Genomic DNA, 27,845 nt, shown 5'->3' on the forward strand with positions numbered 1-27,845 from the left:
ATTAAACACAATAAATCTCCAAAACTGAAGGTACTAATATGTTTTCACTCACTTCTATTGAAATAACAAGAGTTGTAGAGTGGTTTCATTCCTCTTCCGGTGGTCGCTTTCCGAATTAATCACTCTCAACAGGTAACTTTCAGTGGGCGATCATGATGAATAGCACCAACTCCATTAAAGTAAAACAGCAGTGATTAATAACATCCCCAGACTTCACATACAGGGCAAGACAAATACACATCTCTCCTGACCTCTTGCCGTTCCGGGTGAAATCATAACCTTCCTCTCTTTTGCACACATACAGCAATCAAAACAAACCACGTGTAGGCCGAGGAACATTGCTAATGCTAAACGCACGCTGCAAGAGTGAAATTTATCACCCTTTGAATGTTTCAAGTAATTGGATCACATTCTTTGTCGTGTGAAATGCTGAATACAGTCAAAGTGAATGACTTAATATAGTCAAAGTGAATGGTGACTAGGGGCTATGATGGACAAAAAGCATCATAATGCATGTGTTATGATATATGTTATGATATATACACTCCATCTTCTTCTTTATTATTCTTAGCTTTATTTGAAGAACAGAATGAAATTTAAGTAGTTTCTCTAAAAACTCGAAAAAACGTGTTTGTGGCATCCGTTGTCTCCATTCATTTTCATGTTGGCCACAAAATGCAAAAAGCTCTTTGTCTCAGATCAGTCGCAGACTTACAGTAGGAAAGTATTTGAGCCAATATTGTGTTATATATGTCTATATTGTATTATATAAGTGATATGTTATATTTTGTGTTGTGAAATATTACAATATTTATATGTAGTTATGTTTACATTTACTCCGTTTAAGAGTCATTCTTAACTTTTTGTTCCTGTGTTTGTAACTCCATTCGTCATTTTTAATTCCCCATATGGATTAAATTTAAATTTTTTAATTATGTAGGAGAAGTCTCAGTCTTCTTACAGGCTGGTTGGATGATTTGTTGGTCTGTAAAGTGGTTTGAAAGTATGGGATACAAGCTTTTTGTGAATTTCTTGCAATTTCTGTTGCAAAATTCACTTTCGTACATTTTCATTTAATGTTCTTTCCTTGTATAATATGTTTAATATTATTGATAATTGCTAAACCTCCTGACTACCACCTATGGAGTTTTGTCCTCTGTAGAGGACATAGTTTTTTAGTGATTTCTCTGAGACCTTACATGTCACAGTTTTAAGTCTGGATGTCCTGCACAGAGCAAGATCAGGGCTTTTCAGAGATAGCAAGATTGGAGAAAAGATTGGAGGTTTGACTATGACCACTCCCTCTCCTTGGTCTTTAAAAATGGCTGACATTAATTTAGTGACCAAATGTAATACCCTTATGGAAAATGATAATATTTTGCACTTATCATTAAATTCTGAATAATTTTCAAATTCTTTGTCATAAATCAACATCTCAGAAAAATGTTATGGGGTTTCAAATCAAAATTTGACCTTCTGTTATCAAACAGGACATTGATTTCACGCATGTCCACTGTAGAGGACACCCGGACTTAAAAAGCATGTTTATTAAACATATTTGGAGACACAACAAATAAATAGAGAAACAAATTCTATATTAATTTTCCTAAGAAATATTCGATATAATATAACATCATTTTACAATTATTACTCCGATTATTGCACTTAACTTTTCATTCTATGTTGCCCAAAAAATACATTAATATGCAAATTAGATACAGTTTATAGATATATTACGGGAAAACTCATTTATAGCAATTTTACACACATTTTGCATTAAGAAAAACCTTTAAAATGTCTTTCATAACATAGTTGAGAATCATCTTTATATAAAGTTTTGTATATAAAATTAATTAAAACTAAAATCCTACTGTGCCTTTTCATGTCTATTCATGTCTTTTTATTTAAAAAAAAAAAACAGGACTTTTTAAAGTCCAGATTTAAAAAAAAAAATTAGTTTTCAAATATTTTCTTATGCTCAGTGTAATGACATGACAAAATCATAAATTCACAAAACTTTTTTCCCCTGGTAGTCAGGAGGAAGATGAATCTTGTAGTGTGTGCTTGGATTTTAATTTGCACAGCTGCTTTCTCTTTTCTGTTCTGATAAACTCCCTACTACAAGTTTCTCTTTTGAGAAATGAGTAGTCAGTTGTGTTTGCCACATCTCATTCTGGTTGCTAGCAGTACAGAAGTGTCTTTTCCACATATTGTAAACATCTTATGTGTTTTGCTTACAGAACTCTTCCAATGCATTCCATATGGTTTCTTGATATGGTTCTGTTATCAGTAGCCACATGATCGCCTTTGATATGATTAAGCAGGTCACACAGGAAGCAGTGTGTATTTCTGAACACATCTATCATAAAGTATCTGATCTCTGTGGTCTCATCCGGTTTTAGTGTCAAGAACACAAATGAGCTCAAGTCGCAGAACAACAAGCAACATAAATTGCTTTCAGTGTTCTCAGCGGGGTGGCTGCTCATTTATCTCTCTCAGTGAAGCAATCGCTCAGTGAAATATTTTCACAACTGTTTGTTCAGTGTGGGGCATTAATGGGTCATTTGGTCATAACCTGTTCTCTGCAGCTCTAGTTAAGATTTGTTGTTGATGTAAGTTTCATACTAAAATAGTTACTAGTTGTGGATGACTTGATGTCAGGCCTCAGGCTGATCTCTGATCTCTGCATTAACTCTGAGAGAGCTGCTTGGATGAAAGTGACATTCAGGAATTCACTAGAAACAGTCTAAAAAAAACAAAAAACGTTAACTATTCCACTCTGCACACTCAGATGTACTGTACTTCCTGCAGTGTTCCTGCATGTTATTGCACTATTGAATTACATTTTAGATCCGATTTGACATTTAAAATCTCTTTTGCGATTGATCAGTCTTTTATAGTATAAATACTATCAAATGTATTCAAAAATATTGCATAACCTCAATATATACACCAAACCAAAAAATGATAGTAATAAACATATTTTATAATAATTTAACAATATGACAATTTAATAAGATAAAACTCTTTAAAATAATACAAACACAAGCATATGTGCAAAATACTCAGAAATATTTTATACATAATATACATGCCAAGACAACAGGCTTGTGCTAAGCATTGTGCCAAGCATAACATTTCCTTTTTATAGAATGATACTATCCAAAGAGTTCAACCACATGGCTGTTAATCATTGAAGACTATAATAATAACCAACTTTGTGTTAGAAGTTTATTCCGAAAGTTTACTGAAGCAGGTTCTCACATTAAACTAATTATCTTGCATCTCACTAAAACAGGTGTGAATGTGACTATCGCACACACTGTTCTGTCAGTTTCATTGAACCACAATAAAACCTGTGTAACTAATATCCTCCTGCTTTCTCAGGATCAAATTAAAGTACATACTTCTCACCTTTGGAATAATAAAGCAGCAATGGTGTGAACTGCTCTCTCACCTCAGGAAATTAAATCCTTTACACAGACTCTTTTTTGGGGGGGGGGGGAGTCTTTGTTTAAGCCAACAGCAAGTGTGAGTTCAACATTTCTATAGTCCATAAAAAGTATCTCCAACCTGTAGGAGATTATTTATACATTCAGCGTTTATTAAAGTTATAAAATAAAAATGTAAATGCAATGTAAATCTAAAAACAAGATAAAGAAAACATAATGCATACATATATATTAAGTCATTAATATAAAAAAAACATTCCTATGTTGCTTGAGCTGTAAAGAATTGTAATGAATTACATAATGATACTTGGATTTACACTGCATTTAAAGCAGTGAAGCCGTGACAGTGCATCACAGACAGCTTCAGAAATTTGGGGCTAAAGAACTGCAGGTGTTTCAACATGAGAGCATTTTAGGGGGAAATTTATACTGGCTATTAATAATTTTTTGAATAGCTGTCTAGTGTGAAAGGGTATAAATTATTTGACCGTCACGAGTGCACTTTAAGTTAATGTCTGAAAATGTGAAAAACTTTAAAAAGGAGCGTGCGTAGATTTACTGCTAGAGAACATCAGAGGACGAATGTTCTTGGAATTCATTCCTCTTGTTGAGGTGAAACTGAGCTGCAAATGTTGGTGGTAACTGGTCATTTGTATCTATCCCCTTAAAAGTGTCTGTATGACACTCTTGAACCTTTTTTGACTTTTTCCAGTCTTTCTAGTTTTACTATTCTTTCCCCTAATTCCCAGTCTTAGCCAAGTGTGGTCTTTGCGTCCCTCTCTCTTTTTCTCTTCACCCGCTCTTTCAATTTCATTTTGTTATTCATTTCTCAGTGCAGACGTCTTTTGTTTGCTCTGAACAGTGCATTCTCTTTCAGTCCAATAGTGGAAATAGTGTTTATGCTTTCCTTTGAGACATTATCTGAACTTGAATGCTGTGTAAATCCAAGACAACTCCAAGAGAATTCAAATGTCCACAATAAAAGGTTGACGTAACTTTCCAGTTCCACTTTGCACAAAACCTTATACTGGGAATTGTCCAAGTCCACATTTACCAGAACCCCTGAGGGTTTGAGTCAGAAGATTTTGGTGAATATTATGACTCCTGCCATTATTTTAAGTGTTCTCAGATGATATTTATGTCAAAGTGGTTGAAACATTTCTTGCATTTAATTGCACAAATAATTTTTAGCACATTTAGAATGCATTCTTCATGCTATGAGATTCAAGTAATATTCCTGGATGTCTTTTTAATAACAAGATGACTCCGCAGTTTATGGTTGTTTGTTGAAGTAATGCCATCCAAGACAAAACAGCACACCTTTAAATACCAAAGTATTTTAGTTGTTTATTAAAAAGGTGAAACATACCAATGTGTGCTCAGTGGTTAGAAAGATCTTAACTGGTCCAACCCAATTACCTTTTAATTAGGGCCTAGAAACCTGGTGGCGTCTCAGTGGGGCAGGAAGCGATGAAGGACTAAAACATCCGCAGGCTGTTTCTTCAGACACTCATGTTTTTGCATGAGTGTGTTTTGCATGTGCATGCTTTCAATTGTGCAAGCTGAAAAAAAAGTGTTAAAGCATGTTAGATTTGTACATCAAAAATCCCTAATGATTTTGCCAATGTTTGTGCATGAGAAGCATAATAAACAATGTTTGTGATGGTGCCATGTTGAAAAAGCACTACGGTCTGCCTTATATTTGTAGGACTAATGAAAATGTATTTGATTCTCTATTTTGGTTGGCCTTCTTTGGGATGTTCCACTTCAAAACACTGTTCATCTGCACGATTGATTCTGTCTGTTACTCATTCAAATAAACTGTTTAGTTGTGTGGTTTGGCTTTACCATTGATTTGTGATAACAAATAGGATTTCCTGGGAATATTGGACAGTTTGAAAGAAAAGAAAAAAAGTTTGGTTCTCATTGACTTGCTATAGGCCTCATGGGGTTTCTTAACAATGAGAATGTGCTGAGAAAGAACACACTTTCACTGTTGTTGAAACACTAGAGTGTAGTATTTTAAAGCAGTATTGCCAGTGTGTTCTGTTTGAACCTATGCCATTAATCTACATTGTCAGATTCAATGTAAAAATGTTATGGTTTTCTCATTGAGATATTGACATGCATAGGGGTTTCATTATGTGGACAGCCGTCTGGGGGATTTTCATGTGCCCACTGACCAGAGATTCATGTGGCTACAAAACCAGAAAAAATAATTATATGTAATATAAAATTGACAGTAATTGGTACTTACAACCTTACGTATGATGAACCGTCACGGCAGATCATTTCAGTATTGTGACAAAGAACATAAACAACACCACCTGAAAACTTGCGAACGTAAGGTGTTCTTATCTGTCCCATCTTAATAATACATACTGTTATGTACCTCAAAAACTTGTTTTATTACACAGTTCCACACCTTGTTGAGGAATCAATTTTGTTGTCTTTGGCTTCAACATAAAAAAGACACATGCATCTTGAAGAAAGCAGCCCATCATATTAAAAGACCTGATTGTGTAATCCATTTGGCTTGTGTCTGTGTGTAATGAATACATTGTGAATCTGGAAGGTAATCAGTGTGTCTCTTAAAATGCTGAATGCACAGTAGAGCATGAATGATAGCCAAAAGTGAATGACGTAAAAGGTGTACCAGTAGCTAGTTTCTAGCTTTTAGTTATACAATGGGCTCAGCTCATATTAAACTGTGGGATCAGGGTAGTGTGTTGTTGAAAACTCTCCTTACGTAGCCGAACTGTTTTATGTCCTCAACAGTACAACTCTGTTATGCTATGAAAAGAATCTTAATTGTAAAAGATTAGAGATTAGACATGTTCAGATTTATCATGGTACGGTATTTACAGAACCACGTTTAGCAAGGTGGTAAAGGTGCATACAGAGGTTTAACAGAACTGGCTCTTTTTTAGTTTGGACTGTTAACATGTTGACTTAACAAGTTAGCCACAGTTTGTATATTATTTCATTTCATTTTTTTATTTTATTTTATTTTTTTTTTTTTTTTACATTTACTTTCCTCTTTCTCTTATAATCCGTTACATGTGTAAAGCAAGACTATGTACAGCAGCCCATTACCATTTCTTCCCAGAATAGCTCACTTCAATAAAACTTCAAATTATCACTGGTACTGCACTTTCCCTTTTCCAACTGTCTGCCATTCAGACATTTCCCAGCTGTGCCAGTGCTTTTATTCCTATAAAGTTTCTTTTGTGGATTTAACTGTTTTGTTGTGCCAGAGGAATTTCATTAGGATCAACCCAGTTACTCTTTCACAACTGATACCTGCATAGACGAGCTGATCAGCAGACATATGCATGATTACATAAGTATGTTTGTGCCAGTACAGCTCTGACCCAACTTGGCTTCTTGTATGTCTTTTGATTAATTTCTCTCCAAAATAAAGAAACTCAACACTATTCGACCATTCCAGTAAGAAAAACAAAACACTCATACATCTCCTCAGCAGCAGCAGCTCTGTTATAAATACTGAAAAGTGTAATAATGAACTAATTAAATATATATAATTCATTCTTTTATGAAACTAATGTTCCAGTATATCATGTTCCTATGTTCCTCATCTGTCATCTTAATTTAATTCCATCTGTCATTTTGAATGGGCTGAACATCATATTTTGGGTTTTGATGTCCTCATTGACACAGCCTCAAGGCCTTTCTTTCAAAACCTGAGGGAATTCCAAAATTTAAGTTTGGCTGGTTGTGCATTAAGCTTATGTTTATCTTGGTTAAGACAGTTAATATCCTCTGGCCTTTGTGTTTATTGTGCTGTCCCATGGTCTGCAACATAGTTTTAGAAAAGTTTGGTTGTGATTAAGTGTCAATACATTTTCCATTTCAGTGCTTTTGTGAACTAATGCAAACATTTATATAGACAATAGGTCTTCAGGCAACTACAATTTTTGGCTAATTATGGTTGTTTGGCTCTTTATCAATATTTATTTAATAATATTTAGGGTTTAAGTTGTTAACATTAATGAGATGTTGTGAATTGGCTATTTAAAATACCTTTAAAGCATTTCTTAATCTAGGTTAATGTTCATCTCTGCATGTGCTACTACATTTTTAGCATTTCAAATGTATGTAATATAAGATAATAAAATAAGATAATTTGTTATGAACAAACATGAATTAACACTGAACTATAATATATTAATTATCAATAATAAACACTACCCTTTAAAGAATTGGGGTCAGTGAGTTTTTATATTTATATTTTTTGAAGGAAATTAATCCTTTAATTGCTCAAAGGTGACTCTTACACCGTTACAAAAAATAAATTTTCATATAAATTCTGTTCTTTTGAACTTAATATTCATCAAAGAAACGTAATTCTTAAAATGTATCACGATCAGACAGCACAACTGTTTTTAATATTGATAGGCTAATAATAAAAATATATCTTGATCAGCAAATTATGTGTCATGTGACATGACATGTGTCACAGAAGAGTAATGGCTGCTGAAAAGCAAGATAATTCAGCTCAAAGAAAAAATACATTCTAAAATATATTTGCAAAGGAAACAGTTAGCCTATTTTAAAATGTTATAATATTTAACAATATCTCTGTTTTTACTGATCACAAAAATGCAGCCTTGGTGAGCATAAAAGAATACTTAAAAAACATTAACAAATCTTACTGAACCCCCAAATGTTTTCATGCATATTGTTCATTCCAAGTTTGTCATATGTATAGTGCATTAACCACTATTAACAAATTCATCCTTCTTTTAAAGTATTATGATTGGGACCAAATGTAATATACAGTCACACAGGCAAACATGACTTTGGAATAGATTTTTGGCCTGATTCACATTAGTTAATTATAAACTCCCTCGGATAATGTTTCAAAAATAACATAAGACCAGTTTTACTTAGTCTAGATGGCAGTTAAGTGCTTTAGTCACCGAAGGCCTCACTATCCTCAGGGTTTGATGGGGCCTCTCAAGATTTTGAGTCATGATATCTTTGGATTGTATTCTGTGTTACTGCTATTTTCGAAGTAATATGAATATATGTATGAGTAACAGAGAATTATTGCTTACTTAATTACTTAATTATTGGCTTCCTCAACATCATGTTCTTAGCTTAAGGTGTGGAGGGGAAGCAAAAATGGGGCCCCCATCACCCCTCATTAGCCCCAGAGAAATGGTTTTCTATTGGTCACTTCACCACATGAAATAGTCTATTGTCTTGTGAATAACTGTGATCAAAAAGAACACCAGCCATCTGAAAGAAGGATTTCACATGGTTGGAGGATGGGGAGCCTCCATCAGAGCCTGAGTCACTCCAAAAGAATCTGGCTGTGCATTGCTTTGTCTGCTGCTCAGACCTCTTGCCCAACGTCTGTGTTCACCCTTGGTGGAGCCTACTATGAAAATGTGTGGCATTAAATCTAATAACCTCCATTAACACATGAAAGACATAGTTAAATCAACCACAGGGGGCTGTTTTTGTCAAATTTTGAAGGCACTCTGCAGATGTTTTTATGCACAAGAACACTGTTCAATCATTGCTCTTCCTTCGAGAAATTCAGCAGAATTATTTCTTTCTAGAATTGATTTATGTCTCTGTAGGTTCTGTCCATTGTGAGCACAATTAAAGGCATTAACTGGGCTTTCAGCTATGTACAATCAGGAAAAGTTTCAAGCGGAGCCATTCCAGAATCATTATTGCCCTTTTGAGGGAAAGTGTTTGCATGCTGTATCATAAAGGGTCATCAGATACAGAAACAACGAGTGCTTGCCAATGCGCCGTGATCCCCTGGTGGATTGTGACTCAGTGCTTGTCACAAAACCTTGTGTACGTTTTTGAACACATGCTTGCAATAAGGCAAGCAGATGGAGTAAGTCAAATGGCCATAGGCCACATCGTACAACTTCAGAGAGATTGCGATGAGAAAGTGCAGTAGCCTTTGCTGTTTGTCCCCTGGGGAGCGAATTAGAGGGGTTTTCAAGCAATTTGAAAGATTAAACAAAATGTAATGCAGGGGTTGATGCAGAGACCCTATGAGAATTAACCACTGTGGACAATCACTGATCTGATTGAGGGAAGTGTATGAATCATTTTTAGCATGACTCATGATTTTTTTAAATAATTATTCCAGAGCATACTTGTAACAACTGGGTGAAGGAGTGGCAGCAAGCAAGTGCGAGATTAATGATATTTAATGAAGACAATGAAACAATACAATACTGAGACACAAATAACGCTGGGAGGAATGCACAGTCCAAGATGGTGGTGATGAATGACAGATCCGCAAGGCGGAGGTGAGTTGGCAGCAGGAGAGGGTGACACAGGAACTGCGGGGAAGCGAGCCGAAGGTAAGTGGTGTTGCTTGGTGGTGGGTTGGGTAGAGTGGACGGGGTTCTGGGGAGACACGGACATCCAACGCAGAAACACACAAGAGAGCAAAGCATAGGTCACAAACATGAAACAACGCTCTCATGAACACAAGACGTTAGACAAGCCAATATATAGGGATGAGTAATGAGTGACAGCTGTTGCTGATGACAATTAACAGAGACGCCCACAAACTAATCAGTGCTGACCCGTAACACACAGACTTCACCCACAAAGTGCAAAACCCAGAGATCACCATGACAAAACCGTGACAGTCCCCACCACCCCCCCCACCCCCAAGAACGCCTCCTGGAGTTCCCAGAAGGGCCTACCTGCTGATTGTATTCATCAATAAGGGAGTGATCCAGTATGTCCCTAGCAGGTACCCAACTCTTCTCCTCCGGACCGTAACCTTCCCAGTCCACCAAGTACTGGAATCCTCGTCCCCTCCGTCTCGAGTCCAGAATACGATTAACCGAATAGGTCGGTTCCCCATCTACGAGACGCGGCGGCGGGGGAACCTGTGTAGGTGGATTAATACGTGAATAAAACACGGGTTTAATTTTGGACACATGGAAGGCGGGATGTATTCTCCTGTACGCTGGAGGTAGTTTGAGGCGGACTGTCACCGGACTAATGATCTTGGTGACAGTAAACGGGCCAATGAATTTGGGATCTAATTTGTTAGAAACGGAACAGAGAGGAATATTGTTCATAGAAAGCTACACGTTTTGACCCACGACGTAAACGGGAGGCTTTGACTGGTGGCGATCGGCCTTGGCCTTAGTGCGCTCCCTCATCCGGAGCAGAGTCTCGCTGGCTCTGGTCCAGGTGTGGTGGCACCTCCGGACAAATGCGTGAGCGGAGGGGACCGCGACTTCAGATTCCAGACTATTCTATTCTGTTCCAGCTGACACTGGTAACGAATTGTGAGCGTACTCCACCATAGAGAGTTGTTGGCTCCAGGAAGAAGGATTCTTGGAGACCAAACATCGCAACGTTCTCTCTAAATCTTGGTTGGCTCGCTCAGACTGCCCGTTACGCTGGGGATGATAACCCGAAGACAGACTAACCGTCGCTGAATTGGGATCCCCTGTCAGAAACCACGTCTACCGGGAGGCCATGTAACCGAAAGACGTGATCTAGGACAGTGACCGCTGTCTCCTTGGCTGTATGTAATTTGGGCAAGGGAATGAAATGTGCCGCCTTCGAGAACCGGTCCACTACGGTCAAAACAACCGTCATGCCATTAGAGGGCGGGAGGGCAGTAAAACAAAATCTAGTGCGATATGTGACCAGGGTCTCGAAGGGACGGACAGCGGTTGAAGAAGCCCATCAGGAGGCCGGTTAGACGACTTACCACTGGCGCAAACTGAGCAAGCCAAAACAAAATCGTGGACGTCACGAGCCATAAGTGGCCACCAGAATCGTTGTTTAACTAACCCCTTGGTTCGGCTTATCCCTGGATGACAAGCAACGTTGGAGCAGTGACCCCACTGAATAACTTCGGACCGTAACTCTTCCGGCACAAATAAACGATTCGGTGGACAACCGGGCGGAGGCGTTACCCCTTCTAAGGCCGTCTTGACCTTCGATTCGACCTCCCATACGAGTGCTGAGACGACTATTTTCTCAGGTAAAATACACTCGGGAGTCACCGGGCTGGCGGAGGGATCAAAAAGACGTGACAAAGAATCGGGTTTGACATTTTTGGAACCCGGGCGGTACGACAGAGTAAAATCAAAACGACCGAAAAAAAGTGCCCACCGAGCCTGCCTGGAATTGAGTCTTTTGGCAGTTCTAATGTACTCTAAATTCTTGTGATCGGTCCAAACAATGAAAGGTACCCCTGAACCTTCCAACCAGTGACGCCACTCCTCTAAAGCTAATTTGACAGCCAACAATTCTCTGTTACCAATGTCACAATTGCGTTCAGCAGGGGATAACCGATGAGAGAAAAACGCGCAGGGATGCATCTTATCATCCGAGGCAGCACGTTGGGAAAGAACTGCTCCTACCCCCACCTCTGATGCGTCGACCTCCACCACGAACTGCCGTGTGGGATCAGGGGCTACAAGGATGGGAGCCGAAACAAAGCGGCTCTTGAGGTTGGTAAATGCAGTTTCGGCTGCATCCGACCACCTGAACGGAGTACTGGGGGGGAGGTCAAGGCCGTCAGAGGCGAGACTAGTTGGCTGAAATTACGAATGAAACATTGATAGAAATTGGCGAACCCCGGAAACCGCTGTAGGGCCTTACGGGAATCTGGAGATGGCCAATCTATCACAGCCTTAACTTTGTCAGGATCCATACGTATTCCCTCGGATGAGACGATATACCCTAAGAAGGGGACAGACTGTGCATGGAATACGCATTTCTCCGCCTTGACAAAAAGCCCATTCTCGAGTAATCTCTGGAGCACTCGTCTGACGTGTTGAACATGTTTCTGGAGAGATGAAGAAAAAATCAGTATGTCATCCAGGTAAACATATATAAACTGATCTACCATGTCTCTCAACACGTCATTAACGAGTGCTTGGAAAACCCCTGGCGAGTTGGAGAGCCCGAACAGCATCACCAAATATTAAAAGTGCCCTCTAGGGGTGTTAAAGGCGGTTTTCCATTCATCCCCCTTCCTGATGCGGACCAAATGATAAGCGTTAGGTAAATCCAATTTTGTGAATACGGATGCTCCCTGTAACCTCTCGAAAGCTGAAGACATCAACGGTAATGGATAGGTGTTCTTTATCGTGATTTTGTTCAGCTCTCGGTAATCAATACAAGGTCGCAGAGAACCATCCTTCTTACCCACAAAAAAGAATCCTGCCCCGCTGGGGACGAGGAAGGGCGGAGGAACCTCGATGCCAAGGAATCAGAATGTATTTCTCCATGGCCTCCCTTTCCGGAATAGAAAGAGAGTAAAGTGTGCCTTTAGGCGGAGACTTACCTGGCACTAAATCTATAGCACAGTCGTAGGGACGATGCGGAGGAAGAGTGGCAGCACAGGACTTACTGAACACCTCCTTCAGGTCCAAGTTCTCTGCGGGCACATTTGATAACACCATGGTCTCTTTCTGAAAGACAGAAACAGGCACAACAGGACAAGCAGAAACCAGACAAGACTCATGACAACTTTCACTCCACAAGGTGACTGTGTTGGAACCCCAATCCACTCGTGGATTGTTTGATTAACCAGGGGTGACCTAAAACAATGGGAGCTACAAGGGAGTCCATGAGGTAAAAGGATATGGTTTCACTGTGGTTGCCTAAGGTGAGCAGAGTGATGGGTTCAGTGTAGTGGGTGACGTGTGGCAGTTCCTGGCCATTGAGTGCGGTGACATGGATGGGATGAGACACAGGAAGGACAGGGAAGGTTCAAGTGACGTGCAAGGAGAGAGTCAATGAAATTACCTTCGGCCCCAGAGTCCAGAAGGGCGTGACAGTCGTGAGTGTGGTTCTCCCACCACAGTTTCACCGGAAGGAGAGTCGATGATGTGGTGGGGGACTTCCCGGCGGAGATCCCACCCGATAGTAGCCTCAAACTTACTACCGGGCTGGCTCTTTTACTGGGCAAGACAAGACGCTAGACAAGCCAATATATAGGGATGAGTAATGAGTAACAGCTGTTGCTGATGACAATTAACGGAGACGCCCACAAACTAATCATTAGTTTTAGTCACGTTCATACTCTTTTTATTCTAATCAAGTTCAGTCAACTAAAAGTCTGAGCATTTTAGTCATATTTTATTCAGAATTATCCATGACTTTTTTCGTCTAGTTTTAGTTGACGAAAAATGATGACATTTAGTATTTTAGTCTCTTTTTAGTCATGCAATTCTATTTAACTCAGTACCTAGTAGTATAGACGAAACCAAAATTTTATTTTATCCAAACCCATTTCAAACAAGGTTATTTTATCATATTATTGTTACCTTATAGACTCAAGAATACATCCATTCCAGACACAGAAGAGGCTCTGAATTTCCAACATTTATTTTACCAACCAACCATGTTAGAAGTACACACATCGGTCCCTTTCTCTGTGTCAGACTTAACTTTGTTTGTTGTCTTCTTCTAAATAATGCCACGAGTGGGGCTTAAGGAAGTGACGTCGCCTGCATCTGCGCAGTGCAACCTGATGCAGCCCCTGAAGTGAGAGACGGGAAACAGAAATACTGCAAAATAATAATAATAATGCGATGTTATAACATTTAGTCTCGTTTTGGTCAATGAAAATGAAAAGACATTTTAGCATAGTAAACCACATTTTTATCCATTTTTATTCGTCAACAATACTGCGTTATACATTTATTTATAGTCATCGTCTCATGCCAAACATTTATGTTGCTTCTCATCTCGTTTTCGCCATGTGATAAAGGTTCGTTGAAGAAGATGTTTAGTCATAATTTTCGTTGACGAAAGCAACACAACTGTAGTGTTTTTTGCTTGTTTTGTGAGGTCATAAGTTACAGGAACTGCTGTTGGTCACTTTGTAAAATAGACACACTTTTTTGTTTCTTTGAACTTGTGTAATGTATTCCCTTACTCTAAATAGAGTACAAATGTTAAGATTACAGTAAAAGCTTTTTAATTAATATTTCAGACAAGATGCATGTTAGTATTTGTTGATTAACTGGCATTGAGTTCAATGGTGGTTGGTGCAATGGTATTTTCTCCAGAAATGTATAGCTATATAGATGTAACTCTAACTGTTACTGACTCCTATGAAGTGTAAATTATTATACACCATATGCTTCATAATGCACATTTTATACTTTCCTTTTTCAGTTCAAAAAACAATAATTTTGAAAGCTTTTTTGGTCCGTTTGTTTTACAAAACTTAGTTCTGTGCATTCAAATGTTCATTTATGTTCAGAGTGACTGCTAATTCTGTGTTCTCTTGGGACTTTATCAGAGTGTTTGCCATCCTAAATTGGCCAATATTTGACTGCTGTGTTAAACAAGTATTAAATTAAGTGTAGTGGGGAAAAACAGGTTTTAACTTTAATCTTCAGTCTTTAAAGAATAAATATTAGTGAACAGAATAATATTATTGCATTTGTATTAGTTAATAATAAGTACTTAAGTACTTACATGTATTTAATGCTACGTATATTCTACAAATATATTTACATATTTATGTACTTATAAAAACCCATATATATATATGTGTGTGTGTGTGTGCTTTATAAGTACTAATAAACAGCCAATATGCTAGTAATATGCTTTCTAATAAGCAATAGTGAGAATTGGTCCCCAAACTAAAGTGTTTTGTCTGTGTGTGTGTGTGTGTGTGTATGTTTAAAAAGTAACAATATTGCTATCACATTTAGAAGTGCATTCTTGATCCCCGGCGGTGAAGTTAAACTGACACTCACACACAAACCACTAATCTGTCTGATGATATCTTTATAGCTTCCTATTTGAATTCTGTATCTCATTCCACATAGTTGATGACAGGTTATAAAATGTGGCATCCTCAAATTGGTTTACACAATGTGGTTTGAGACTGTGGGTCTGAAAAAAAGGTTGTTATACATAAGAGTGTCAAAGTTAACCCTATGACCTCTTGATGAATAATTACATGCTTAATAAAGTTAATAAAGTTTTCACGTTTTCACTACACATGGGATTTCGTGGTTTTGGAAAGTGCACATAATGACATTCCTTTTGGTTTAATAATTCTTTTGGCTTCTGTGAAGAACTTTTGTTTATTTTTGCTCCTGATTTCATCATGAAGTCAGAGAAAGCAATTTTCTCCATTTTAACTGTAAGTGTCCTAATTTTCAAACTCATCCAAAGTAGCTTGGTGTATTATTCTTACATGTGGTTGCTCAGGCAACCTTGAGGTTCTGTATTGTTAATTTAAAACTTTTTGTTCAGTTCACCCTCTGCTGAATTAATCAGCTTACCTCTAGATACTTTATACAACTTTTGTGACCTTTTAGAAACATCAAAATTAGCATTCAAGTAGAAATGGGTGTCAGAAGTTATGTTGAACTGAATCTTGTAAGTGTCAACTTAACTCTGAAACTTTTTTTCCATTTACTATAATAATAACAAAGAAACTGTGACGTTTCTTGTTTTGTCTTTAGTTCCACATCTTTGACTTGCACCAAAAAAAAAGTCAATTTTCTTTGGTTATCATTCTAAAGTTTTAAAAAAACTTATCATACATTATATTGTTTAGTCACGAATTCCCTTTGTCTTTTTAAAATGAGTAATATCTTAATTTGATAATTAATTTGTATGTTAAAAAGTATGTTTTGTCAGCATAAGAAGCATTAAACAAATGTAATCCTACATATGAGGTATACATTTTATGCATATGACAGATGTATGAACTTGTATACTGTTCTATTTTTACTGTTCTATGTTTTGAATTAGTACCTCAAATATAAACTTAATTTAATCTCTTTTGGACCATATCCGAGCATACGTGTTTCATAATAGATTTGTACCAGATTTTATGACTAGCAATATTAATTTATTTCGCCCTTATTCTGAATATTGATTTTGACAGCTATGCAAAGTTGTAATATGACTGAATTTCCCCTGCTGTGCAAGAGATTATTTCTTCTGAGAGTAAGGGTACTGTTTAGTTTTTATTGGTTTTCTTTTCCGTTTTTAAGGGAAATTGAATATGACAGCTTATAAAATGTACAAGGCAAATATTTTATTTTACACCAAACCTCAGTGGATGTTTTGACAGGTGAAAAGCCATTCGGTGTCTCATGTAAATCTAAAAAATGCTGCCAGGATTATTTAAAAGAGCTGTGAATCAAGGTGTGAATTTTAAGTCTTTCTGCAATTCGTGACCCCCATTTCAAATCTGTATTTCCCTTTTCCTCATTTAACATCCAAATTCTAATTGTTGGAGACATGGGTAACAGGTGACCTTTTTTTCCCTTGGTGTGAACCAAATCACAGGTATCTTCATAAGCATCCATTAGTAAAACTTCATACAGTACAATTCATAATGATTTATTTCAAAATGAACACGTAAGGGACTAAATCAAATCAATATACAGATTTACAAAAGAAAGAACAACAGATGTGTTTTAAGCTGCCATATACACAGAAGTAATGTTCACATTAAGTGGGAAAAATGAATGGAAGGACATATGCTACAGTTACTTATGTTACATTGTTGAGAATATTGGCAATTTGTTGGAATATAAAATAGCTACTCTTACGTTTCCATTTAATCCTGGAAATGTTTTGTTTATTGGCATCAATGCACTGGGGCATTTTAAATGAGAAAAGCTTTGTGTCTCTCTTCATTTTTTTGAAAATGGCCCTTTTCAAAGATTGCATGATATTTTTCCAAGATGTACTGTTCTGGCGGGGGGCTCTAACCCTCATCATATACACAGAATCCAGGAGAGGCACAGAGTATGTAGAGTCATTATGTTTCCTTATAAATTTTGTGCCTGAGGGTTGTGTTTGTGAGGTCTGGTTCTTTTAAAGGCTCAACGTTATGAAGTTGGCAGTAATTTAAAACAAATTTTCTTTGGAGAGGTACAAGGCATTGGTAGACTTTGCTATATGTTTGGTGTTCACATTATGTGTAGACAAAACCGTTGTCCAAGAGAAACATGAGACATGCTTAGATTTTCTAAATTTCACTGGGGGGATTTTGAGATGTCAGATTTTTTTAATGTATTTATTGACATGTATTATATACATGTCAGTTATTCAGCTGCTGTTGATGTTTAAATGAATAATTTGACTGTTCTTTGTGGTCAAATGTTCCACAAAAATATAAAATAAACCCACTCAAACTAATAAAATATGATGCGGAAGATACAAATGTTTAATAAATTTGGCAATACATTCATAACTACGTCTAAACAAAGAAAACATTAAGCACCAGAACTCTTCACTACGTAATGGACGTCATTCAGAATCTTGTTTTTTTTTCTCTTCAAAAGTCGCAAGGGTTATAAAGTGCATTGTTATATATAGGTAGTCATTACATCAATTAGCCTCAAGGTCTACCTTAGATGTTCCACTAACACTGCTGTTTTATAAAGATTATCATGTCTACCATGATTTAGTTTTCATCATTCAATAAATGAATTAGCTCATTAGTACTTGCAGTAATTTCTCTAAGTTTTGTTAACTGACACACAACTGTCTCTGATCATGACTTAATTCTGCTGAGCATGAAGAAACATTTATTTTGTGACGCCGAGCTCCTTACGCACACTCTGATCGGTCAATTAACATTTGCAAGCACAGATGTTTTGGTATCCACAGAATGTTGCAAAAGACACTCTGTCGGGGCACAAATGCCTTCCAGTAAAACCAATTACATTCCCCAAAGTCATTCAGAAACCATTTGGGTTATACAAGGTCTTAATTGTTCATGTTTGTTTGGCTAATTAACCCTGCCTTTCCAAAAATGAAAACAAGTGACTATTTTTCATATATGCCATAAAACGTTTACATGTAGTTTATGCTGCTACAGATATCTAAGTAATGAACTAGTAAAATACGTAACTAAATAGTTGAAAATCAATGCCCTTCTTTGAGTGTCAAAGCACTTGCATGCATATGAGTTGTCAGAACTTCAGTCCTGCCAATGTGAAGACACATATTCTGTTACAGCTAAGATTAAAATATATTTCAGAGTTTTGAATGTTTGCTCCAAAATGCCTCATTATTTCAATGCCATTCTGCCTAATCCAACATAACACAACAAACAAGGAGCAAACACGACTCCAAAAATATCTCTTTACTGTTTTTAAGACGATATATAAAAACACATTGTATATACATATCATACGTAAAAAAACAAAACAAAAAAGACACAGTCATACATATATAATTGCACTTGGCGCTAACAGAGAAGACTACATGGGTGGCGACGGTGGTCTGGTGGTCGTTTGCAGAGTCATTTATTTGGGATGCATATTTGGCAGGTTAAGTGCTGGGTCAGCAAGCATGCCAGAGGACTATATGGTACATATCTGTGACGGTGGGCTGTCAGATTCCCTTGTCATCTGGCAGACTTCTTAGCTCTGCTGTTGTTGGGCTTTTTTCATTCTGCAACGAAGAGAAGCAAAACATTAGAATGAGAAAACAGTCATACTGTAATGCTGAAGAATTTAAGTGTTTATTTTAACTAAATGTGTTCATGACTTGTTAAGAGAAGCAGGGCATTTTTAAATAGCCTGAATCTCCAGTGATTACAACAATAAACCTAAATTCTGCTTCTGGCAAGAATCTGAAAGACATCTTAGTACTTTTATAGACTATTTGTATTTGTAACTGCATGCTATTAGTTTTAATTGTGCTGAAGCTGTTATTTGTTTAAACAAAATCACCCAGAAACCATACAAAAAATCCTATATTTTCAATCAGGAGTGTGTAATGTTTGAGCTACTAATTCGACCAAACTTAATAATGAAAAACTTAGTTTTTACTTAGTTATCTCAGTAAATTAGGTTTGATGGGTGTGTAAAAGTATTTGTTAATTACACACATTTTTTATCTTTTTTTTTTACATTTATATTGACTCGAATGTCCAAGCAGATGGATCTGTTTTGTAGCTCATTGATCAGAGGTGTTGCAATGGCAGAAACCTCCCTCACTACCTGCAGATGTACAACTTCCTTTTTCCCTTATTGAGCCGTACTAATGACCGCACAGTATGTGCTCATTAGTGTCCAGCGCCCATTCATGGGTGTTTAGCCCTAAGGAGCCATCGTTCATCTCTGGCTATGAGTGTTTTGTTGTGCAGACCGAACAGTTCACACTTTTCTCTCCCTTAGACAATGATTATTGTTTAACAGGTAGAAACACACCAGTGACGGTAGCATCTACTGGTTTGTCATACATCCATACTTTTATATTTACTCGCCCCCCACTTCCAAAATTCATTGAGTGTACATGACACTTTTATAGCTGGGAGTGAAATGAAAGAGGAAGGCAACCAGTTCCCTGATCTAATACATCAAACTCATGATCAGATGTGGGAAAATGTCTTTCTTCACATGATTCAGTACAACAAAAGCTTGTTTTACTTGGTTTAGACGTTTATGATAACGATCAGCAGAGGAACTATTAAGGCAAGGCCGCAAAGCCTGAACATGTTTTTCATTTGCAAGGCAGTAGCTGCTAATCTTGCACATCAACTTAAGTTAAATATTTCAGAGCACTATAAGCGGACAGAAACAATCAAAAGAAATCTGACAAACAAACTGAGAATGGCTTTCGTGAACATGCAGAGATATTGGAGAAACGGGAAAGACCAGTGTTTTAAGGTGCGGGTGACTTTTTGTCAGCAGAGACTTTTACACAAACTATTACAGTGGGCCTTTGATATTTGACACAGTGCACCATTTCATCTGGAAAAAGTAAATATAATTTGGTTAAGTGAAATAAAAGTGACTCTGTAAGGCCATTTATAGTGAGAACAAGGCTGTAAGACAAATTACACATTGTGTGTGGCCCTGTATTTCCTATCCCGTTTCTCCTTTTTCTCTGCTCCTATTTGTCAAAAGTGTTCCCTTACTTGTTCATGGCATTCCTCAAGTACTGTTGAAGCCATTTGGTCTCTGGGTTAATGCACACCTCCTTGTTGTTCTTCAGTTTGGCACTGCAGGGGAAAAGTGCAAGTTTTCATTATATTGTTTGAATATATAGATATCTTGGTGCTGAAACTTGAACTTTTTAGACATTCAAAATGCAGTATAAGCAATCAGTCCTTACTAAGTGTAAAGCTACAAGGGCCCATTGTGAGTAGATTTTGAATGCAGTAGAATAGAAACCCCATAGTCAGCATCAGCCATACAATAGCAGAACAGTCGTGCATTCAAGCTCAGCCAAGCAGTTAGTTCTCAGTCACTCCTCTCTCTAATAAGTGATATTACACTGCAATCTCTCAACCCCCCCGATTATGCTTTTTCTGCATCTGTGTTCCCGTCTTCCCTACAGGTCTTAAAAGATTGCCAGATTGTTATCACACTCTTCCTTGTAGCTCTCAGCAAAGAGATTAGATTATAGGTGTCTTGTCAGCACAGGTGAACCTTTTGTTTTAAATTGGCTACAACTGACACAAACAAATCATTAAACTCTTTCTTATGTAAAGTAAAACCTAATCAGGTTAAAATGTAATTTTTGGATTTTGATGAAGATATTAAATTAAAAAAAAAAAATTTAACAATAAAAAGTAACATTTAATATGATATTGTATTTCTATTTCAGTACTGAAAATAATTTATTGCATTTTTTTTTTTTTTTAGAAAATCATTATAGTTGATGTACAATACAATTTTGGGCTCAGCTTTGGTTATGTGTATTGTTGCTAAAAATGCTTTCTAAGAAATGTTCTTTAGTCTTTTTAAACTCTGGGTTTCTTGCAAACATTATAGTTTGTCACATGCACAAACAGTCTGCTGAACTTGCAGCTGTTAGTTGTTGTCCTTCTCATAATCCTGTGAGTAATGCATTCCTAAACGTCTCACAAATAAATTGCACTACATAATATAAATCCTTGAAAATTTCAGCAGGAAGACATTCTTCATAGACAAGATTGGCTTTAAAGTATGCGTCCACCATCATCATATCTGTATCATTTAAAGTAATCAATACTTATCTTCATTTCACAGATCTCCTTTAATTTGGTTAGCTGACTCTTTTGAACTAGCAGGAGTTTATCAGGGCCTGGCATTTGTTTCTCGATCTAGTCAGCGGGAGTTTGAGAGGGTCTGGGCTGCAAACAGCAGGTAGTAATTACTTCACAGCAAGTCAAGGCCAACAGCAAACACTGGTAGATAGTGTTACCAGCATCACTCATCAATGCAGATTTGAAGTATCAGGGGCTCTTGAGCATTGGGAATCAGGTTCTGATCTGTTCTCTAGGGCTTTGCCTTTGGCTTTTGTGTCAATTGTTGGTCGGTTTGTGATTTTTGAGTATGACCAGCTGTTTTTATCTCGCTGACCCTTTGACACAGTTTAAGTCCTTGTTTACACTTTGGTGAGCATTTATGGTATGGAAATTAAGTGAGGTTTGTAATGGACTTTGACATGGCACTGAAATTAATCTTTGTTAAAAAATCCAAATAAAGCAGCTGTTTTGAACACTTCACTCAACAGAAGTGAAAACATACAGGGAGGATAGTTCTCATCAACATGCAAGGCTATGGTGTGAGACTAAGCACATCATTCAAGCCCTTTACATGTGTGAGAAAGAGCTCGAAGAGGAACTCTTTCGGACCCCTATGATGCTGTTTTCCTGTACAAAATACAAATGCATCCATGTTTAAAGGTCCTACCCCCTCCTATAGCATTTCCCCCTGGATGTATGCAATTGTGAGAGCCTGTCCAACAGTATAATGCTAGACGGGAGGCCAGTTCCTGCCCCATTCAGTGTCCCTTCAGTATTTGGAGATTGATGGGTTGAAGTGATATGTTTCTGGGTCAGGCAGACACCTCATCAGAAGTCGGAAAGAGACTGTTTAGTGCAGATACTCACATGACTTGGAAGGGGCAGTTGGGTGTGTTGACGAACTTGAGCTCGCGAATGCTTCTCTGTGGGACTGTGTTGACTGTGGAACGGCACCAGCATCTCTCTACCAGGCTGATGGGCTTGGCTGGAGAAGAATTAAGAGAAAATGGAAGAAAAACTCAATTCAGCTGTTGCTGTGATGGTTTTAATGCAGTGCATGTGAACGTTGGACAAAATCATGATGGATAATGAAGTTTGATGAGAAAGTACACAAATGCAAATCAATTTTGCCTGGCATTTTAATTGAGCAAACACCACAGATGCTTTATAAAAGAAAACAGCATCCTTGACTAAAAATGAAACTTAAAAGATTTGGTTAATTTTCAAAATCCATTATGTAATCATTATAGTCTGCCAAACTTACTATTGCAACACACTCTAATAACAACCAGCACAATTATCAGACACACTGGGGGTGCATTTTTCCTCTAATGGCTTTTCTAAAACGTACAAAACGAGATAGTTGAGCAGTGTCTATTATATAATACAGATGTGATTATATTATGTGCTCAATAAATTTTAACTGTGAATAAAAATACTACATTCAGTTTATAATATTATAAGGTATAAACTGGGGTAATTGTAGGCGGTATGCTTAAACGGTTTAGCGTGCATTTAGAAAGCAATTCAATTGAGTACATTTGATGAGAAATGCTTAGTGCACTGATACTTTATTTTTAAATGAACTAAATGGAGATTAAACTGGCTGTATGAATTGGAACGTGCGCACGTAAACACTTTATTTCAACAGACTTCACGTTTTTGCAAATAAAGCATGCGAATTGTATGGCAGCGTGGGGATTGTTCCATTTGGCTCGGACCTATTACACGCTCAAGGAAGCCGAGAATTTACAGCTCGAGCAGCTTTATATTGTATGTGAAGACTGCACAGCGCACGTACGCAAACACACTAACGGACATTGCCCACTCACAAGAGGCCAAATGTGTTAAGTACCTGCGACTTAACGGAGCTCTATCCACGTTAGTCCACTTGTAAAATGCTAATGACATCTCTGGTAATCTATTCTTATTGTCATGTAAACGCGCGAGCTATAGTTACAGCCGCGCGCGCTGGCTCGATCGAAGACTGGCGCTATCTCTGCGGTTCTGTTTTATCCTTTAATTTGTGGGTAATTAAGAGAAAACAACGAGGGCGACAAATACACAGATTAATCAACACCGTGACAGTGGCTTTTCTGCTCTCCTGATCGCATGCAAGTCAGTTGATCTCGAATATGTGCAAAATCACTAAGTTTCATGAAATAAAAAAAAATATTTCACCAACTGGTGCGAATTACCCACGTGAGTTTTAGAAACAAAAATCAGTAGGTTATTGCACTACTAATAAATAGCCTAAAACCGTTTTAAATTTAATAAACACTTTAAATAAAAATGTGTAAATGCAATGCAATACGCGTCGTTTCATAAACAGGTGCAAGTTACCGTAAAAAAAACTTTAATATTTTTGAAGTTTGCAATATTTGCATTGAATGTCTTTAATGAACGGACTGAGAAATAGCATACCAAATATGCATCTACGCGTTATGCACAAAAACAACAACAATGTAAACATTTGCTAAATATCTGTTAAACAACAACTCACCATTTGAAACCGGTGCATGAATGACGACCGCCATCAGAGCGAATATTACGATCACTTTCAGAGCCATGTTTGCAGTGTGAAGAAGAGATCCGCACAATGTAGAATCCAGGAGCAACTGTGACAGCAGCAACCGCGTCTCTGAGTTAAATCCCCTCACAGGCTCTACAGACACCCCCACGTTCAAAAGGAGAAAGTGGGTGTTCCCACGCTGATTTGTCAGCTATTGGCACTACAGAAAGCCTCTCTTCCATTTCTGGCACCAAATTTTAGATTATTCGCTTTTTCAATGGAACTGTTATTTTTTTTATTCATGATTTATGTAATATTTGGAGTTTGGTGGTGAGTATTGTGACCCAAAACATGAGCATGCATTTATAAAATATATATAAATATAGTTCAAAACATGTCCTGTTTTAATAAGTTTAACATCTATAAAATTTCAAGAAAATGTGGATTTAACAACAAAATGCTTTCAGCGTTGGTTACACAAGTGTTTTTATCTATTTTAAATATTATTTTTAAACCCTATTGCTTCATTGCCTCTTTTGCATAAAAAATAAAAAATTCAGTGTTTTAAAATACATTTTTACAGTCACTACTTAGTTACAATGTCTAGACATTTTTACGTTAACCCCACAAAAAATTGTTCAGACATTGAAACCATATTCATCATAAAAGGAAAGTCATTCATATGCATTGCATTTCTTAATGTGTTTTACTTGCTAGATTAGTCACGTCATTGACCTTTTCAATTCTCAAGTCTTTATCTATTTGCACTGTGTTTTCACAGTTGCATTATTGTGTATTTCTTTATTTTCTCAAATTCAGCCACAGAACCCACCAACTTATTCACAGAGTTTACCCTGACTAAAGGCAAACAGATGTAGACCTTTGGCTTCGCCAAGTTCTATAGACTAAAATAGTCGTTTACATGAATTCTGATTCACAGCTTATGTTCATAATGACTGTTTTGGAAATGGATCAAATGCATCCCTTGAATTAGCAAAATAAACAAAACTTAATTTAAATAAATAAATCAATAAATCTGTGTTACTGTTTCATCTTGCTCCTAAAAGGAAACAGAGAAAGTGAAAAAGGGAGAGCGAACAATTAGTTTTATATCGGGCCAGAACTTTCCACCAAGCCTTCCAGTTAAATCAGAGTGAGGTGATGTTGATGGGGAAGGGGGTGTATTAGTTTGTATAACAGGACACAGATGTGTTCTCAGTTTCCAAGGATATACTGCGCTAGACTTTTGTCCTGTAATGAAGTTCCAGAGGAGAGGGGTGAGTTCTCATATAACATTACTCTGAACAGACCCAGCTCACCGGGTCAAACCTGCTGCTCAGTGGCCCATGTGTGCCAGTGCAGTGAGGGGTTCAAGTGTTGGCACACATTTAATCACACTCACACTTAATTACACTGACAGATTAGTAAATGTTGAGGCAGTCTAGATTTTATGTCAGACTTTTGTCTTTGGCATTTTTGGTTCAAGCTTAAGACCTTTTAGCTTGTATATCTCATTTTTTAAAATTTGGAAAGATAGGAATAAACAATGTTAGATGTTATTTTGAAGCTTTTAAATGTTTTTGTCTAGTTTCTTGCTGTCATTCTAAGTTTTAGTAACTCTGTGTTTAAACTAACTTTTAAATGCCATTAAAGTCTTTGAGTGCTCAGCTTTCCTCTCTTCAAAAGCCCGGAGGTGAATGCAGATGTCATTTTACAAGGTGACACTGGTGGGAGACTTCACACCCACCCTGAGGTTCTGCAGGCACATTCCTAGTTGGCCAATGGATAACGGGAGACGGAAGCAGAAAGTTCTATAGTTTTCACTTTAATTCTAAAGCCTCATCAGAACACTTTCTAAATGCTCAGGCAACGTCTGATATAGCCTGCTTTGTTTTCTTAGTCTCTACTTTTAACAACATATTCCACTCTTTGCCCACCTGTAGGTTATTTGTATGCTTTTAGTGCATGCAGATCAATTCAAGTTGTGTCTTGTAAACCATTTGGACCATAACATCCAGTATAAATTTTAATTGTTATGATCAGTTTGATAAGGATGTATATAGTGTAGTGTAGATTTTTTTAAATTAACTACACTGCAAAAAAGGTGCACAAAAATGTGAACTCAGAAAATACTAGTAATTTATTTTTTTTCTTTTAAATTACAAATGAATTGAAAGTGTACTGAATAAAATGTTTTGACGTAGAAAAACTGAAATAGTATTTTTTCTTGTAAAATGTGCTCTAGTAATCTTTGTTTTATATATATATTTTTTAGAGGGTAGTCCACTCATAAATTATACATTTTCTACATATCTTAACATATTTATAAGTTTACATATTTTAAGAAAGCCATCATAATTGTTTAAAGCATTGGTTTGTTTTGTTCTATGGTTTATAGACCAACCGTGTGTTTTTGAATAATAGCAGATGGATTTGCTTTGCGATGATAATATTCTGGTTTTAACTTTTTGACGGTGCAGTGCTTGTGAGGAATGAAGTGATTGTACTGAATGATCTTGACCTGAATGTGCTATTAACAAGAATTGTATCTTCAAGGTTTCATTTTTTAATGTTAAAAATCATCTTAAACTATTAGAACCTCATTACTCACAATAGAGCATTTCAAAGCCATGGAATAGGAATATTCATTAAGTAATTTTGGATTAAAACTCATTAATCCTTTTGATTATCATCTGACTGTAATGAGGGAAGTTCCATTTACAAGAGGTGTCAGGTCGTCCTCAGATCTTGCCCCGTCTTAGTCGCCCCCCGCATGGAGCGCTGGGGCTCTTGCAGTGGAGCACCCTGAGTTAAGTAAACATGCAGTCAACAGGGGAAACCAGAAGTGTTATCATTGACACAAGAAGAGCCTTCCAGGGTCTAAATCCAGCCCTGCAGACTCCATGCCCCCCATATGCCTGCAGAGTGATGGAGTCCCTCCCAGACATACCAGCCACCAGGGCCACCATATCCATGTCAATGTTGTGTTTAACAAAATTAGTTTGTATTGAAACAATTGACAGTTCATTGATTTGAGTTGGAGTTTTGTAGTTGTAATCAGTTTCATAGGATTGTTTTGGCTAAAAGACATTTTGTTTTTAATGCGTTTCTTTACGGCTCTTAATATTGTTTTGTTCCATCAGTCTGCCCAAAAAAAAAAAAAAATTGTCAAAACTCCTAAAGCACCACAATGATTTTAAACGCATGATAGAAATTTTGAACTATTAAATAAAAATAGGTCCATTATAGAATCTGTAATAGCAGATACAGGGGCTAGTTGTCAAACCTTTATATAAATATTTCTTATACATTTAAAAGGTATTTTGGTGTAGGTACAGCAATTAAAATGTTAGCGGCCAAAATATATTGGACATTTCCACCACTATTGTACAGGAACAAGGTTTATTTAAACATGGCATGTTGTCACATTAGAAGGGGTAAGTTGTCACAGTCTATTTAACAGCCTTTCGTGTTATATTTATTTTAATTGTAATTTTTTTTATTTAAATTCTAAACCATTCTGAAAAACGTAATACAATTATTTATTTATTTATTTTTTGAAAATTTTGAAAAAAGGTATAAACATTTTGAATAAAATTGCAACATATAAATCACATGTGACTACTTAACCCAATAAAAATGTAATCTGTTCAACCTGACATTTATGAAAAATGTCCTTATTCTGAGAACACTGTACAACCTTTTAGTTAAAATCTCATTGTATGATTGACTTCTGCCTGAAGTGTTGTGTTCACTTTTTTTATTTAGCTAAAGTATGATGACATTGGAATTGTTTAAGTGTTTAAAACAAAGACAAAACAACTATTAGAAAAACTATTAGAACCATGACAACTATTAGAAAAAGAATTTGGACTCTTTATTCAAA

The 27,845-nt window shown here is 36.9% G+C and overlaps 2 protein-coding genes across 3 annotated transcripts in view; one reads left to right on the plus strand and one right to left on the minus strand.

The window, feature by feature from the left end:
* LOC132156539 (transmembrane protein 72-like) overlaps window positions 1-27,845 on the plus strand; it is a 144,254-nt gene that overhangs the window by 78,948 nt on the left and 37,461 nt on the right. The gene's annotated exons all lie outside the window — the stretch shown is intronic.
* On the minus strand, window positions 17,624-24,109 carry LOC132156982 (stromal cell-derived factor 1-like). The gene is made up of 4 exons (XM_059566081.1): window positions 23,951-24,109; window positions 22,315-22,432; window positions 20,353-20,436; window positions 17,624-18,881 (listed from the first exon to the last, which is right to left on the minus strand). Exons 1-4 carry the CDS (start codon window positions 24,015-24,017, stop codon window positions 18,851-18,853), a joined length of 300 nt encoding a protein of 99 aa, XP_059422064.1. The 5' UTR covers window positions 24,018-24,109; the 3' UTR covers window positions 17,624-18,850.

The sequence above is a fragment of the Carassius carassius genome, chromosome 14 (assembly GCF_963082965.1).
Source record: "Carassius carassius chromosome 14, fCarCar2.1, whole genome shotgun sequence".
Classification (NCBI taxonomy): domain Eukaryota; kingdom Metazoa; phylum Chordata; class Actinopteri; order Cypriniformes; family Cyprinidae; genus Carassius; species Carassius carassius.

Coding starts and splice junctions, on each gene's coding strand:
- LOC132156982 (XM_059566081.1), bottom strand. CDS start 24,017: ATGGCTCTGAAAGTGATCGTAATATTCGCTCTGATGGCGGTCGTCATT. Junction 20,437..22,314: donor AACTGCCCCTTCCAAGTCAT/GTGAGTATCTGC, acceptor TTTCCCCTGCAG/TGCCAAACTGAAGAACAACA. Junction 18,882..20,352: donor TTGAGGAATGCCATGAACAA/GTAAGGGAACAC, acceptor TCTTCGTTGCAG/AATGAAAAAAGCCCAACAAC.